Source organism: Chenopodium album, chromosome 12, assembly GCF_948465745.1.
Source record: "Chenopodium album chromosome 12, dcCheAlbu1.1, whole genome shotgun sequence".
NCBI lineage: Eukaryota > Viridiplantae > Streptophyta > Magnoliopsida > Caryophyllales > Amaranthaceae > Chenopodium > Chenopodium album.
In genome coordinates this window covers 48,779,113-48,797,534 of record NC_137845.1, presented here as the reverse complement: position 1 = coordinate 48,797,534, position 18,422 = coordinate 48,779,113, and the positions used below count along the sequence as shown (strand labels likewise).

Genomic DNA, 18,422 nt, shown 5'->3' with positions numbered 1-18,422 from the left:
AACATGCAAATGCGTGCCCCTTAGTTCAAATTTTTTGACAGCTCACCACAACTTGCATTAGCTTCGTTAGATTGGATTTTGGACGCCAAGTAGAATAGCCGTTTGTTGCCGTATAACGCTTGTTAACTATGGTTAGTTACCGTAAACTACGCTGTAGCAAATTTGAAAATGACATGCATTATTGCCCTCTATTGGTGAGCTAAGCCCATCAATAAGAGAATGGAAATGGTATTGCCCTCTGTAGCAATTATCAAGCTCTAAGTGAGTTTCTTCCTTGATTTTATTATATTTTCATGTATTGTGAGTTGATTTATATTGTAAGATGATTAAAGTTACTCAATTTTGATTGTAGGCTGAAATGGTAAAGCGGCGGTAGCGATTATCAAGCTTCAAGTAAGTTTAACTTCCTATCTCCTTTATTGATTATAATATGGTTTGATGTATAATAAGTTGATTTATGTTGTAAGTTTATTAAAATTACTCAATTTTAATTGTGGGTAGATCTGTGTTGAACTATATATGGATACGATTATGGATAAAGCGATAATAGAGGAAGATGTTGTTACTTCTGTTGGTGGAATTAGTTTGGGTGATGATAATAACCCCAAATTCATATGTTCCGAATCGATGACTTGTGTTCCTGTCAGTACTGAGCCTGACAATAACACGATTGATTCCGTCGTTGGTGAGTCGTTGTTGCAAACCCATGATCGTGCTGTGAGAGAAATTCCAAGTAGTAACCTTGTTGTATACTCATCTCCTATCCAAACAATTGAGACTATTGTCTCTAACAACCGAGTTAATGTTGTTACCGTTGTAGAACCACCGAGGGTGGGTATGGTTTTTAGAACCTGGCAGGATATTGAGATATATTATAAACAATACGCCAATCAAAAAGGGTTTGGGGTTACTCGCGTTCCAGGAAATTTTTCAAAGAAAACTAAGGAGCGTAGGGGGTCAAGATGGCGATGTGAATGTTAGGGTGCTTCTAACATGAGGGTGTTAAGGAAGGCTAAGAAGAGGGCTAAGGCGATGGAAGTGTCCGGGTGTGGTGGTAAGGTGAATGGGGTTATAGGACAAGATGAGCTAAAGCAGGGGAAGAGGACCTCCAAAAAGTGTTCATGTGGCGCTACGATATATGCTAGTATCAACGAGGAAGGTGAATGGGTTATAAAAGAAGTGAACAATGAACATAACAATCATAATGCTACCTTGGGAAAATCTAAGCTGGTGAAGGAGTATAGAATGAAGAATTACACGCCTACTGTTCGAAAGCAGTTGCTTAACTTTTACGAACAGGGTGTTCCCGTATCTCAAATTCACGGAGGTTTATCCCGGCAGAGGGTGTTACCGAGTGTGAAGGACCTTCAACATGAGGTGTATAAGGCGAGGAGGCTTAAAATGGAGGGTGGTGACGCTGCAGCAATGATACGCTACTTTGAAAATATGCAAGCCGATAATTCAAACTTTTATCACGCTCACTGTTTGGATGCAGAAGGTCGCCTGAAGGACGTCATCTGGGTCGATGCACGGAGTCGGGCAGCATATGAAGATTTTGGGGATGTTGTGTGCTTCGATGCCACTTATCTAACAAATGAATATGAACTTCCGTTTGCAATCTTTGTTAGGGTGAACCATCACGTCAATCGATTCTACTCAATTGTGCTCTTGTTTCTCGTGAAGATTGCGACACATATTCTTGGGTATTTCGTCAGTGGGTACAATGTATGAGGAACAAAGCTCCGTTGGCCATACTTACATACCAAGCTGTAGCGATGAGGAAGCCGTTAGCTGAAATTATGCCAAACTCCCGCCATCGATGGTGTATATGGCACATTACGAAGAAGTTCCCGAAGAAGCTTGGAAAATGCACCCTGTAAGTTATTGGTCACCGTTGTTTCATATCTTTTACATGATTAAATAACCCTATATTTTCGCAAGTATGTAGAAATACAGATATACGTAATTACGTACACTATCTTACTATTTATAATTTACTATATGTGCACAATACGTGACAGGTACCAGAAAATTTAAGAGGTCGTTGAAAGCTGTTATATACGAGAGCTTTACCATTGAAGAATTTAAGAAAGGTAGGCTAGCACTTATCAAGCACTACAAGTTGGAAGAGAATGAATGGCTTGATGATCTTTTTCAGGAGAGGCATATGTGGGTATCTACATTCATGAAAGAGTATTTCTGGGCAGGAATGAAAACAACCCAAAAGGTTGAGAGCATAAATAGCTTTTTTGACAGTTTTGTCAACCGCAAAACAAAACTGCATGAGTTTCTATAAAAGTATACTAGGTGTAGACACCCAAATGTGTCTCCCCAAAAACCAAACACAGTGATGAATACTTTTCACGTCGCTTGATTATCGAATGAAGTGAAAGTGTCAAAAGCCTTGTGATGTGATAGTTTTTAATAAAAATCTTTCTTTCTGTTTTTGAAAAACTTCTCTATTTTATGAAAATAGCCATTCCAATTTAGTTTGGTCCATGATAAGGGTCCAATAATAGTGTAGTTGGGTCGGGCTCATAAAGAGCTTTCCAATGATATATTATAAGCCCAATTCCAATGAATAATGAGGAAGTTATGACCAGAATACTAAATTAGGTCTGAAATGGTTTTACGGCCCAATGATCTAGTGGAGGGCCCGTTAATTATTATTGTTCCATGAATTATTAGGATTGATTCTAATTTTCTAGAGTAGTCTAGAGGGTTATTTTAAGTTCTAATAGCATTAGGATTGATAATTAATAATGAATTTGGTTTGAAATAAAACAAGTGTTTATTTTGATAAAATCTGATTAAAATGGAGTTTTAATTGCTTAATTATATTAAGAAAAGGATTCCGTACTAAAAACACGTTTTATCTTTTAATTTTCGCAAAATGACAATCCTGTCGCCAAACGACAGCGCTTGTCGCCATGCGTGATTCCTGTCGCATGACGACGGACTCTATCGCTCGTGACAGGGAACAGTTTTATTCTGATTCAAATTCTGATTTGTTTCTGTCGATTCCGGACTATTTTCTTATAAATAAGGATCGTATTTCCCCGTTTTTATGGATCCAACAATCATTAACAATCATCTAATTCTATTCTCTCTCTCTAAAAGTTAGAAGCTTATTTTCTCCCTTTTTCTAAACCTTTCCCTTTTACAAAATTCCACATTCACGAGTTCTAGACACACCTAGTCAAGTTCGAAGTTGCCTTCACCCTAGACGTGAAAGGTTGATAATTTCTGAGGGTTTGGTCATAAATCTCTATTTCAATTATTTAATTTAATTGTTTAATATTTTTCTTGAAGTTACTGACGCGTGTATTTTGTCCATTAGAAAGAGATACGAGGCATCGAAGTAAGTAATTTAATTACTTTAATTATTCTTTTGATATATAAATTATGCTTTAATTATTTTAATTCCTAGTATCATATTAGGATGTCTTTATGATTCCTAGTATCATGTTTAGGGTATTAACTAAGATTTCTAATATCATATATGTTCCCAGTATCATGTTTAGGTTGCTTCCTATTTCTAATATCATGTTAGTATCATGTTAGGGCTAAAGCTTTAATCTTTATTGTTAAGTGACATGCTAGAATTTGTTATTAATCTTGTTAGTATCATGCCTAGGTTCTTGCTAAAATTTTTGCTTTGAGATTGAGACTATTATGATTTTTATGATGATTATTTATTGTTGTTGATTATATTGTTGTTATTGCTTGATCACGCCTTCTCTTGCAGGTTTAAAGGGAATTTGTACTTGTAATCACGCTTAATAAGATAATTAATAATCTTGTTTAGGCTAATATGATTATAATTCAAGTGATAGCCAATAATAGATTTGTTTGTGCATTAATATTCAACCAACATAGATAAACAGGTTTAGGGTTAACCTATTGATTGAATGTTAGTCAGAAAGCGCCCATAAATATGAGAAGAATAAAGTAGAGGCCTATTATTAGCGCAGGTTCAATCTCTTTTAGGTTGGATTTGTACCTTCATCCCCGAATATCCAGTCATGGTTCCAGACCACTATGGAGTTAGCGATCTCATGGATCGTGAAGGGGTATAACCTTCACCATGTGAACGGTTTACAAGTTCCTAAAACTTATTGGCGACTCTTTTACTCTAGCTTCCTTCCCTTTGGACGCCACCATACTTAAGTGTATGATCATAGTGGGGCTCAAGTGTGGGATGCTTGAAATATTCCCTACAGTTTTTTGGCGACTCCGTTGGGGAGGATTTTTATTTTAATTCCTAAAATTTATTTTGGCAATAATTTAGAATGAGTGGATGAGACTCTAAAAGTTCTAAGTATTCATGTGCGTAATTTTGATTGACATTATTGACATAAGCATAAAAAAGGTCCGCATTGGAAAGACCATCCGTAATGCGTCAAAAACATAGGATTTTTGCACGTAGGAAATTTGGGAAATATCTTTCACAACTAGGATTGAAAAAACGCTACGAAAAATCGGAAAATTCAAAGAACAGAAAGCTGCTGAGGCATGTAGGAACTGGTGCCGAGAAAACAGAGCCAGCGCCATGCGATGGCTCTGTCGCTACGCGACAGAAACGTCGTTTGGCGACAGAGCTATCTAGTACTGTTGTCTCGCGCCATGTTCTTCTAATACCGAGCCAGAAATCTACCTTCTTTGTTTCGACCGATTCTAGTACTGTTCGCTCGGTTCTACTTCCTGATTGAGTTTTTCTCACTTCTCCGAACCCATATGTGTTCTACATATGGCCATAATCTTCTGGGAATTCACCCTCCATCTACCCAATCGAACGCTTATGGCAACGAAGGGTACATCTGAGTTTGTTGAATTCACCAAACCGTGGAAGTGAGTTTAATTCGCGGGGTCCCATCCACACACACCAACCCTTCCAAAGGTAAGGCTTCCACGCGGTGCATCCGGACTCATAACCGTAGACCATCTTTGAATAACCCATATCCTTGAACTTTAGAGAACTAGAGTCATGGTTAGGTTGCAAACTCATTGCATCATATCGTGACTATTTGACTACTTGTGCATTACTTGCTTGTGCATACTTACATGTGATTAAACTAACCTTTTGGTTTGACTTGTGATTATGAATATGCTTAAATAAACTAACCAAGGACTAAAGGACTTTGCATAATTAATTGATTAATTAATTTGAGCTAATAAATATGTCTAAAATCGAGTCATAGTTCCTTTGGGTCAACCCGGATTTTTATTCCCGTATACTGCACAAATGTCAACTTGTTTTGGTCATAGCCGGAGTTCTAGAAAGAATTACGAGTCATATAACCTATGGATATGTAGCCCCGACTTTTATCTTTTATTTGGCGTTGGTTTCGTTGAATTCGAAGTCACAAATAAAAAGTTATGACTAAAATACTACAGCCTGTCCAGTTTAGTGCACATACATGGAGTCTTAGCTTAGTCTTTGTTTGAGTCTAGTCACATAGTCTAGTTCCATGGTCATGACACGAGTCTTGAACATATCACTTACACTCACAAGTATTCACACACTTTGTACATACTCTTTTCACACCATGACCATGTCTTAGGTTCATGCATGAGTCGTTTTTCCGTCATTTGAGTTGGAGGCCTATTCTATTCCTACTTCTCCCATATTTCTCTATCAACATCATTTTTCCACTCATATCATTCTCCTTTTTCCTCCATGATCTCTTCTCATTTATTGCATGTTGAATAGATCTTGAGTCAAAAATAAAAATTTACCCCTAACTTCCCTTTCCGCAGCACTTGATTGAGAAGAGAAGGGTGTTTAACCAAGACAACACTTTTGTTGAAGTAGCACTCTTTGATAGAAGAAAAAGGGTCGTAATAATGGCCATTGAAGAAGAAGTTTTCTTAAGTAATACCCAGGAAAACTCGTCAAGTCTGGAAGAGGACGTTCATGAACTACAAAATACTGTTGTCATGCTTATGGGTGCAATAGAAGGACTAGAAAACCGGATAATGGTTATTGAACAAAGTTCTCATTGTCAAGACCGAAAGGACAAAAAGGAGGATCACTATTTTTCCTCTTCCTCACATCAAGGATTTAATGAAAAACTCAATACTCCTAAGCCGCGGGGAAAACGGACCATTGATGAATACACACCAATAGGAATGACTTATAGTGAAGCTTTCAACTACCTCCAGGGCCAAAGTCTTATTCACCCTGTTGGTCCAATTTCAGATCTAGTACCTGAGAGACGGTCTTCCAATTGGGACCCAAAATGCTACTGCCAATATCATAGAGGCCGTGGTCACACCACCGAAGAATGTTTCGCCCTCAAGGATCGCGTTCAAGACCTCATTGATTCAAATCTCCTTCATGTTTCTCCGAGCAACAAGTAGGACAAGATTAGTAGGAATAACAACAGTGGCTGGAAAGGAAAGAGGAACGACCACCCTTCTTCTTTCGAAAACACCTACTCTGGTAACAATGTTGGTGCTTTGACCTCAATGAAGTCTTAGCCATGGATAATCAAGGACCTAGAAAGCAGCTAAGAAAGGAATTCACTCCTATTGGGATTAGCTATGATACTGCTTTCGATCGAGTCCATGCCAGGGGACTCATTACTTCCATTGGACCTATTTAAGATCCCCCACCTGAGAAAAGGTTGCCTAGTTGGGATCCAAATGTACACTGCAAGTACCATATAGGTAGGGGTCATACTATTGAGAGTTGTTGGAAGCTAAAAGAGGACATCCAATATCTAATTGATAATAACAAGCTTCCCATACCTCTAAATGGCAAGAAGACTGGGTGATGATGAAACAAAAGACACGAGGCGAGCTTCAATGACAAGATTTCGTGACCTCTTTTTCTATTTTCTTTTATTCTTTCTTTCCCCAATAAGTCTAGCATAGGTATCTTTTATTTTCCTTAGATTTTATTTTTCCTTCTAATATACTTTATTTTGTAGGATTTTTCCTTTTTCCTTTTAATAAAATGAGCATTTCTTTTTCTCGTATATGATCGTTGCATTGCATCCAAAAAAAAAAAAAAATCCATGCCGAACTAAGCACAAGGTATCCCAATGATTTGAGGCACATCTTGTAACCATATCATATCACTTTTACCTTTCAAGTACATAATCCTTTCTTGACAAGCCACTTTGAGCCTTGTCTAACGATAGACCTTTCTTTTTTCAACCCACGTCTACCTAACCTTGGGATGGGATGGTGTGCAATTTATGAAATTTCAAAAGCTTGAGTAATTTCAAAAGATTAAAATAGCAAAAAAGCAAAAAATAATAAAAGTGTAAAAAAAGGGCAAGTGTTCCAATGTCTTTGACATAAACATGTCTGTAATATGAACACGTCTCAGATTGCGTCTCTTATCGAGTGCTTGGTACCGTGCCTGAGAAACATGAATTCCAAGTGAGTGATAGAACGCATGATCGGGATTGCCCACACTTATAAAAACAAAAAAGAGAGAGAGCAAAAAAAAACAAAAGAAAGAGAGTTCAAAAGTGAGAAATCTCAAGCATACAAATACTAAGATTCAAAAGCAAGGTCGCATGCCTTGCAGGGGCTTATCTAGGGTCTTGAGCCTTTATCCCCTTCTTCTCTAAACTTTAGCCTAACAACGTTACAACCCTTAAAAGACCTATTTGTGGTATACACATACTTGTGCGAGGTTCAGCTAGAGCTACGTTCGGCCCGATTCCTAACGGATATGAGGCAACCTCACATTGGGGTGCGGCCGTAATGCCGTCATATTCGTATTCACACACTTACACCATGATCATATCAAGGAATCTATAATGCTCATCCCTATCCATTTAGAGCTAGACTTGGGGGCTTGATCCCTACATCATTAGCTTACCTAGCCTAAGAGTCATCATCATTGGACTCTTCTCGAAATAATATTTTTCCATACCGTTAGCCTTTGCAGCCTAACTTTAGTATCACTTTCACACACATCACAGATACATGACCAAATGATACTTCCCTTAGGAACCTTTTGTCATGAAATGTTAACATAACGTGGAAGCATACCTTATCATCATTGCATCACTAAGTATGAAGTACTTAGCCTCCGTGCCTAAGTTACCTAAATACTTTCATCTAGAATCAACAATCGAAAAAGCCTAGGATGTTACACACCCTAAAATACGACATCGACACATACATTTGTTTAATCTCATTCGACATGCATTGTAACACTTTATTCTTGACTTTTCGCGTCTTTCTTTTTCGGGAGAAAGTCGGTACTCCGCAAAAATGACAGAATTTTTTATTTTTCTGCATTTTCAAGGCGCATAATGCATCATGAGTCAACACTCTGCACACACGAGTCACACGCAGTGAGTCATCATTAAGTCAAGTTTACACCTTGAGTCATGTCAAGTCATATGTGTCAAACGCTTTGAGTCGAGTCATGACAAGTCATATGTGTTAAAAGCACATTAAGTTTTACACAATGAGTCAAGCAACACTAAGCCTTAGGTGAACCCTAATTACATGAGCAAAGTCCTATAGTCAAAAATATAAATGTAGGTACACTAAGTCCCCAACGGACGAGAAACTTTTACAAAGGATTTGAAGCAAAAGGATGCAAACAGCTTAACAAATCAACTAAAGTCGACCTGATTGCAGTTGGATTAAAGATCGGCCTGATGATAATCATGTTGATTGATTGAGCACATCCGGGTTGACCAAGCACCTCATTTGGAGTAGTAATTGGTCATGAACACGAATTTCCCAAGATAAAAGATCTCTATGGAAATTAACTTGGATTCGGTAAGATCTTGAAGGATAAGATTTCTAGGCCGAGGAAGCTATCACTTCCAAAGAGCAAAACTTACATATATCGGCAAACTAGAGATGGAGAGCTTTAATTTGCAAGAGATTTGAGCAGATTTGGTTGAAAGGAAACGACCAAGTCGAAGATTCAAAGCGAAACACAAACCATAACAGCAGCAGCGAAATGAGGAAGGAGAAAGGGCTTTTATTCCGAAAACCCGACTTCAGCAACAAACATCATGCACAGTGTGATTCTTGTCCCATAATGATAGAGCTAAATTGTGACGACAACACGAATCAGCGCGCGCTGGCTCAACAACACAATAGGTGGCCCCCATACTCGTTTATGCGGACCTAATGCAGCAGTTTGGGTTCCTTGGCACGCCAGTTAGCCCATATAAGCAAATTGACATGATTTAGTAGTCGGCTCGATTACAATCGCAATAAGTGATCGGCCTGACAACGATCGTCTCACTTAGCTTAAAGCGCCTAAGTATTGGCTTATTACAAGCATCAAGGTAATGGTTCACAAAGCGAGTATAAGCACCAAGGTAATGGTTCACAAGCAAGCACAAGCGCCAAAGTACCGGCTCATTACAAAATGCGCCGAGGTACTGGCACAACAAGGAATCACAACGAAGTAACAACAAATAGTAAAGCGAAGTATTAGCACTGAGAATCAACAAGTGGTGATCTTCGATAATCTTTTTAAGAAGATTATCGCAATAAAGTTGAAGGTAGCTACAAGCAGCGGTCTTTGACGATGTCCCAAGGTAGAGAGGAGATTGTCTATAGCGGCGTTGTACTGCGGTGGCGAGGTACTGCCACATCCCTGAAGATAGCTACAAGCAGCGGTCTTCGACGATGTCCCAAAGTAGAGAGGAGATTGTCCATAGTGACGAGGCACAGTGTGGCGAGGTACTGCCACAACCTTGAAGATGGCTACAAGCAGTCACCTTCGACGATGTTCCCGAGGTACTGTGGAGGATTGCCACTGTAGGCATCGCTCGAAATGGGCCTACGTTAAAGCATGTTGTGAATATGCTTGGCACTCATAGGAAGTAGGAATTGACATATTACGATTAAGGACAAGGAAAGTAGGGAGCCGCTAATAAGTTTTTAAGGAACTTGTAAACCGTTCACGGATCATAAAAGGTAACCACGAATAAGGGACAATGATAGGCAACAACGATTGACCCGTGAAGGTTACACCCCATTCATAATCCATGAGATTACTAACACCATATGGTTTGGAACCACGAAAGGAGGATCGGGGATGATGGTACGAATTGAGTCATGGAGTCACATTTGCCCGTATTGGCCTCTACTCGATTCTTATAGTGAAAAGTATTCCTGCGATCTCAAAGGCATACAAACAAAGATTCAATTTGCTCCAAACTATTATTATACTAAATTGGTTGAATATTATTGCAACATATAATTCTAAAATATTAGTGATCACTTGAATTAATAACAAGATTAAAAAGGAACCTAAACCGGTTGTCCAAATTATCTTATTAGGCGTGATTTTCAATTACATATTCCCGTTAAACATGTAATATGGTGATCATAAATAATAATAGAATAAACATTAATATTGGAAGCAATTTAACAATAATAGCGTTAGTCAAATCAAATATAAATAAACCTAATAATGATACTAGCAATAAAAATAAAATAAGTAATTAAATTAATTAATTACTCACATGACGCGCGTTCCTTTAAATTGCTACATCATGAATAAACTGTTAGTAACTTCAATAAATAATAAATCAAATGGAAATAATTAAATAAATGTAGATTTGAATTGGTCCAAACCCTCAGTTATTTGTACCTTTCACGCCTTGGTTTAAGGACGGAACCTCGGGTTAAGTATGGACTCATTGGAGTGCTTAAGGGAAGAATGGTGTAATTAGGAATATAGGTTTAAGGCTTAGAATATGGGAGAAAGAGAATAGAATGATTTTTGGTGTAAAAGAGAGGAAGAGAGAATTATTTTGTGCCCCGAACTGCAGAAAGGAGGGGGTATTTATAGGGAAAATGAGTAGAGGGAACACACGGAACCCTAAAAAGATAAAAACCCTAAAAATTAACACCGCGACACGGCAGTGAACACCGTGACACGGTGCCAGGCACCGTCAGATAGGGGAAAATCCCGTGACGCGGGGAAAATTGGAGTGACGCGGGACATATTTGACCTACGGGAAATGAAAATGCGTGAAGGGTTTACGCGGAAATGACACGAGAAAATTCCGTGACACGGCACACGTACCGTGACACGGTAGTGTCCACCGTGGCACGGTACAGTACACAGTGTCACGGTAAAAAAAAGTGCGCGGAAATTACACGGAACAGCCCCGTGTCACTGAACGGGCACCGTGACACGGGAAATTGTACCGTGATGCGGTGCAAAATCCCGTGGCGCGGCAATATTCCCGTGACACGGTGGATTAAAAACATGGCAAAATGCAACGTGACACGTTGTAAATTACCGTGTCACGGCACCAGGCACCATGCCACGTCATCAAGCGCTGTGACACGGTGCTTTTACACCGTGCGCGGTAATTCCAGTTTTTTTATACGTTTTTAAAATCATCATAACTTTTGATGCGTAACTTGGCATAAGGCATATAATATATCATTGGAAAGCTTATCAAGTCTACTTTCCAACACAATAATTTTAGGTCAAAATTAGGTCAAAATAATTTTTAGATTTTAGATATGGCCGTTTTAGTGGAAGGGTGTTGCTTTTGAGCCGAGTTTAGTGTTTGGCTCATATCTTTTTCGTTATAGCTCGGAATTGGGCTTATGATATATGGTTGGAAAGCTTATTTCAATTCTATCCAACCAAATAATAATTGGATCAAAATTATAAGACCAAAAAATCAGTTTCTCTCGATTTTGCGATGTGGACACGAAAAGTGGATAACAAGTTATGGTTTAGGGAAATGAGCTAGGAAATGGATTGGTTTATGAAATGTATTGTATAGAACATGGATTTAAACACTCTAAAAGATTAAATACTCAACCCGACCAATAATGGCGGTGAATGGTGTTTTTTTTTCGGGTTTGGTTTTGGGGAGACATTTTTAGGTGTCTACAGTCACAAACAATCGAGGATAATTACAAGCAGCGATCTTTGACGATGGCGTTCACGAGGCACTGTGGAGGTTGTCACAACAAAAACGTAGCAACAAAATCGGTTACTCCAGAGACGTGTGCTCGACGGTGCAAGATACGCGTTTCTTAACTCTTTAATCTGTTTAACTAACGCTAGTTTGCAGGTATCGACGTTACAAGAATAATTTAGGATCGCAGAACGTTATGAATCATTCTCCGTCCCTATTGCTACTTTGACTTTTGTTTTTGAAACATGTGTTTCTCCAAAATCAGTCAAAGTGGGGGCTTCTGTAGACACCCAAATGTGTCTCCCCAAAAACCAAACCCAGTGATGAATACTTTTCACGTCGCTTGATTATCGAATGAAGTGAAAGTGTCAAAAGCCTTGTGATGTGATAGTTTTTAATAAAAATCTTTCTTTTTGTTTTTGAAAAACTTCTCTATTTTATGAAAATAGCCAGTCCAATTTAGTTTGGTCCATGATAATGGTCCAATAATAGTGTAGTTGGGTCGGGATCGTAAAGAGCTTTCCAATGATATATTATAAGCCCAATTCCGATGAATAATGAGGAAGTTATGGCCAGAATACTAAATTGGGTCTGAAATGGTTTTACGGCCCAATGATCTAGTGGAGGGCCCGTTAGTTATTATTGTTCCATGAATTATTAGGATTGATTCTAATTTTCTAGAGTAGTCTAGAGGGTTATTTTGAGTTCTTATAGCATTATGATTGATAATTAATAATGAATTTGGTTTGAAATAAAACAAGTATTTATTTTGATTAAATCTGATAAAAACGGAGTTTTAATTGCTTAATTATAGTAATAAAAGGATTCCGCACTAAAAACACGTTTTATCTTGTAATTGTCCCAAAACGACAGCGCTTGTCGCCATGCGTGATTCCTGTCGCATGGCGACAGACTCTGTCACTCGCGACAAGGAACAGTTTTATTCCGATTCAAATTCTGGTTTGTTTCTGTCAATTCCGGACTATTTTCTTATAAATAAGGGTCGTATTTCCCCGTTTTTATGGATCCAACAATCATCTAATTCTATTCTCTCTCTCTAAAAGCTAGAAGCTTATTCCCTCCCTTTTTCTAAACTTTTCCCTTTTACAAAATTCCATATTCACGAGTTCTAGACACACCTAGCCAAGTTCGAAGTTGCCTTCGCCGTAGACGTGAAAGGTTGATAATTTCTGAGGGTTTGGTCATAAATCTCTATTTCAATTATTTAATTTAATTGTTTAATATTTTTCTTGAAGTTACTGACGCGCGTATTTTGTCATTAGAAAGAGATACGAGGCATCGAAGTAAGTAATTTAATTACTTTAATTATTCTTTTGATGTAGAAATTATGCTTTAATTATTTTAATTCCTAGTATCATGTTAGGATGTCTTTATGATTCCTAGTATCACGTTTAGGGTATTAACTAAGATTTCTAATATCATATATGTTCCTAGTATCATTTTTAGGTTGCTTCCTATTTCTAATATCATGTTAGGGCTAAAGCTTTAATCTTTATTGTTAAGTGACATGTTAGGATTTGTTATTAATCTTGTTAGTATCATTCCTAGGTTCTTGCTAAAATTATTGCTTTGAGATTGAGACTATTATGATTTTTATGATGATTATTTATTGTTGTTGATTATATTGTTGTTATTGCTTGATCACGCCCTCTCTTGCAGGTTTAAAGGGAATTTGTACTTGTAATCACGCTTAATAAGATAATTAATAATCTTGTTTAGGCTAATATGATTATAATTCAAGTGATAGCCAATAATAGATTTGTTTGTGCATTAATATTCAACCAACATAGATAAACAGGTTTAGGGTTAACCTATTGATTGAATGTTAGTCAGAAAGCGCCCATGAATATGAGAAGAATAAAGTAGAAGCCTATTATTAGCGTAGGTTCAATCTCTTTTAGGTTGGATTTTTACCTTTATCCCCGAATATCCAGTCATGGTTCCAGACCACTATGGAGTTAGCGATCTCATGGATCGTTAAGGGGTGTAACCTTCACCCTGTGAACGGTTTACAAGTTCCTAAAACTTGTTGGCAACTCTTTTACTCTAGCTTCCTTCCCTTTGGACGCCACCATACTTAATTGTATGATCACAGTGGGGCTCAAGTGTGGGATGCTTGAAATATTTCCTACACTAGGGCAATGGAGAAAAGGGTCCAAGATGAAAATAAAGCTGATGCCAGATGTATGAAGTATGGTCACCGCCTAATAAGGTTGAGAAAATTATATCAAAGGCTGTACACTAATGGTAAATTCCAAGAGGTTCAGAAAGAGTTGTTTAGGATGGTGTATTGTAATAGTAGGGCTGAAAGGGTTGTTGATGATCATACCAAAGAGTATGTACTTGAAGATAGGGTGTGGATTGTTCCCAAAGGGCTAAGCGAAGAGGTTATTACCGATAGACGACGTTGCTACCGCGTTAGGTTTAACACAACGACGAAAGAGGTGTCATGTAAATGCCGTAAGTTTGAAACCCATGGCATATTCTGAAGCACTATATAAGAACTATGGACCATAATTTGGTGTTTGAGATACCACAAAAATATATTTTAGAACGGTGGAGGAAAGACATAGTTAGGAAGCATACACGGGTCAAGGTTGCTTTTCATGACCTGTCACAAACCCCAGAGGTGAGAAGGTATAATAGAATTTTGACTGCCTTTGAGCCACTATGTGAAGAAGCTTCTACCGTTGATGAAGATGCTGTGGACATGTTACTTGCGTCTCTGTCCAAGCTAAAGGAGGACGTGAAGGAACACCGTATGAAGTAGAAGGAAGCAGGTTATAAGGCACCAAATACTAGAATTAGAAGAAAGCAGGTAATTCAATTTCTTCCCATATGCTTTTTGTTCTTCATTCGTGTTTTGGATGGTAACTTATACATTTGTTTTGTTCCCATGTCTAATTCCACCCCAGAACCATGCCACAATGATATGGGTATGTAGATAACTGATCATTCCACATAATATGCATGTATGTACGTATGTATGTATGTATATATGTATGTATGTATGTATGTATGCTTATAAGCAGATCATATAGTTGACATTGAATATTTTTTGGGTTGTTATAGCAGACCAAAGGTGGATATCGAGTCGTGGCTGACAGCGGTATGCTTAGTGACACTGAATCTTTTGAATTTTGAGCTGCACGACAACTGACCTTGTTCATCAATGGACAATGTGGGTATTGGTGAATGTGTTTTGGAGTAATAACCATGGTAATGTCCAGGAATACTGGCTTTTGTGTCTTGGATATGGAGCTCTTAGTATTTTGGTTTTTTACATGTCTTTTATAAACTTGCTTGTAGCATTTCTGGCAGCAAGGATGGTTCTCGTAGTACTTTCAGCGTTTTTAGATGTTTTGTGTCTTTTGTAAACCCGTTTTTAGCATTGCTCGCTGCAAGGATGGTTCACTTAGTACTTTCAGCGTTTTTTAAATGTTGTATGTCTTTTGTAAACCCGCTTTTAGCGTTGTACTTTCAATTGGTTCTCGATCATTAATTGTTGTATGACACAATGGTTCGTGTTGATATCGTTCTTGTGAAGAGTTGGCCCTTACATTCGTTATATGTGTCAGTCCAACTAGGTAGCCCATTGTCTTAGTACAACTAGGTACCCCAAGTGTTGTCCCAAATACTTTTGTGGTCCAAAAATATGATAGTTGTCCTCCAATTGCCTTTATTAACAAGACAGCTGCGGCCCAAGTGTGTGCTTGTCCAATTACTTGTTTACATATTGTAACATCTCCTCGTGGGTTGGGCCTAGTAAATGTATGTCACCTCAATACACTATATCCATAACTGATTTGTCCATCAACTATCAAGTATTATTGGGGCCCATGTTTGGTGTCAAAAACTTTTATTAATGAACTTTCAATTCAAAAGGGATGTGGTCCAATAATGTTATCCTTTCAAGTTCGATGTCCTAAAACTGTATTATGAACTTCCAATTCAAAAGAGGTAGTTCAATAAATATATCATTGGTCTGGCCCATTAGTTGAACAAAAAATAAATAGGGCCCAACTATTGATGTTCACCAACCATATACAACATGGATAACAAACAAGGGTTGGACTTTGAGCCCAACTACAGAATTTAACGACCGGTAGTTGTTTTCTAAAGCATATACTCGCTCCGTGTTTTAATAAGTGCTACAGTTTGACCAAACACGCATATCGAGACACGAATTTGACCATCAATGTATCTAATTATATGTTAGTAAAATTATAGCAAATTTTATAATATGAAAGTGTACATTGTAATAAATCCAATAATGTGTTATACAACAATATTTGTTTTTTTGTTTTTTTTTTTATATTAGTAAAATAATCAAGTCAAAGTCATTATGTTGTTTTGTGAAAAAAACCAACCTGTAATACTTATTAAAACACGGAGGGAGTATACTAGTTAGACTTGTTTTAATTTTTTAGTTTCATAGTCAAGTAGTATCGTCATTATCAGGCAGAAAAGTGGGCCATTTGCCCATGTTTAAGTGTTATAGTTTGAAGGAACATAAAGGATTTTGTTTTGTAAATGCATCTGCGAAGATATATGTTAAACAAAACGATTACATAATACTTAGCATAATGTTCCAACTTACAAGAGTTTTGAACATACATAATAGATACTACATAACTTAGAACTTAGGGTTGGACATTGTCTAACAAATAATCCAACTAATTTAACAAGAGTACATACGTGACATACTAACATTGGTAACTGTAGGGAATATTTCAAGCCATCCCAAACTTGAGCCCCACTGTGATCATACACTTAAGTATGGTGGCGTCCAAAGGGAAGGAAGCTAGAGCAAAAGAGTCACCAACAAGTTTTAGGAACTTGTAAACCGTTCACGAGGTGAAGGTTACACCCCTTAACGATCCAGGAGATCGTCAACTCCAAAAGGTCTTGAACCAAATAGGGTTCGGGGATGAAGGTACAAATCCAACCTAAAAGAGATTGAACCTGCCCTATAGAATAGGTCTCTACTTCATTCTTCTCGTATTCATGTGCGCTTTCTGACTAACATGCAATCATTAGGTTAACCCTAAACCTGTTTAATCTATGTTGGTTGAATATTAATGCACAAACAAACCTATTGTTGGCGATCACTTGAATTATAATCATATTAACCCTAAATAAGATTATTAATTATCTTATTAAGAGTGATTACAAGTACAAATTCCCTTTAAACATGCATAAAAGGCGTGATCAAGCAATAACAATTAATAAAATATATCAAGCAACATAATAACAATCATCATAATAATCATAACAATAATCATATTAATAATAAAGCTTAAATATAATAGCAAGATCCTAGGCATGATACTAACAAGATTAATAACAAACCCTAGCATGTCACTAAGCATTAAAGATCAAAGCTTTAGCCCTAACATGATACTAACATGCTATTAGAAAAGAGTAAAAAGCACCCTAAACATGATACTAGAAATCAATAATAACATCCTAACATGATACTAGGAATTAAACAAATTTAAACATGCTTCCTACAAGAATAGAGCAATAAGATTACGTACTTTGATGCCTCGTATCTCTTTCTAATAACAAAATACACACGTTAGTAACTTCAAGGAAAATATAAAACAAACAATTAAATCAAATAATTGAAAAGTTTAGACTGGATTTGGGACCAAACCCTAAGAAATTATAACCTTTCACATCTAGGGCGAAGGCAACTTCGAACTTGGCTAGGAGTTTCTAGATCTTGTGAATGCGGAATTGTGTTTGTGAAAAGCTAGAGAGATGAGAGCTTAGAGAGAATTGAGAGAATAGATTAATTGTAGAATTGATGATTGTAGATGGTAGATGAATAAAAACGGAGGTTCAGGACCCTATTTATAAGAAAACAGTCCGGAAATAGGTAGAATTTGATAAGGAATAAAACTCCACGCTGTCACCGCAAAACCAAACTTGTCGCTTGGCGACAAGCTTTGTCGCGTGGCGACAAGGCTTGTCGCGTAGCGACAGGCCTGTCGTTTGGCGACAACCTGGATTCCTACGCGCTTTCAAACACAGAGTCCTATTATCAATCAAAATTAACTTGTAAAGTCTGTATGAAAACTGAAATCGTATTTTTCATAAAATAATATTTTATTCCAAGTAAAACTTATCAAAATATAATTATTAATTCTAATTTTATTATGACTTAAAAGAACCTTCTAGAGAATTCTAGAAGACTTTAATTAATTCTAATAACTTTAGGAATAATAATTAACATTGGGCCCTCCCCTAGATCATCGGGTTGCATGTAAAGATCAAACCGGGCCCAGTTTAGTATTTTTGCCATAACTTCCTCATTACTCATCGGAATTGGGCTTATAATATATCGTTGGAAAGATCTTTGCAAGCCCTATCCAAATACACTATTATTGGACCCTTTTGTGGACCGAACTAAACTGGATTGGCTATTTTCATAAAATAGAGTTGTTTTTCAAAAGCAGAAAGAAAGAATTTTTAATAAAAACTAACCGCAACACCTGACCTTTCACA

At 37.4% G+C, this 18,422-nt stretch overlaps 1 protein-coding gene and 1 long non-coding RNA gene across 2 annotated transcripts; both read left to right on the top strand.

Annotated features, from left to right (window-relative positions):
* Window positions 1–214: 214 nt before the first annotated feature.
* LOC145572496 (protein FAR-RED ELONGATED HYPOCOTYL 3-like) lies at window positions 215–2,378 on the top strand. The gene is made up of 4 exons (XM_081631469.1): window positions 215–261; window positions 353–393; window positions 502–1,876; window positions 2,022–2,378. The coding sequence occupies exon 3, from the start codon at window positions 994–996 to the stop codon at window positions 1,729–1,731; it is 738 nt and encodes a 245-aa protein (XP_081487595.1). The 5' UTR covers window positions 215–261; window positions 353–393; window positions 502–993; the 3' UTR covers window positions 1,732–1,876; window positions 2,022–2,378.
* A 1,938-nt stretch (window positions 2,379–4,316) lies between these two features.
* On the top strand, window positions 4,317–15,355 carry LOC145570565 (uncharacterized). The gene is made up of 2 exons (XR_014096497.1): window positions 4,317–14,727; window positions 14,982–15,355. It is a non-coding gene; the product is annotated as an uncharacterized LOC145570565 (long non-coding RNA).
* Window positions 15,356–18,422: the final 3,067 nt, after the last annotated feature.

Excerpts from the sequence above, each read along its gene's own strand:
- LOC145572496 (XM_081631469.1), top strand. The coding sequence starts at position 994 with ATGAGGGTGTTAAGGAAGGCTAAGAAGAGGGCTAAGGCGATGGAAGTG.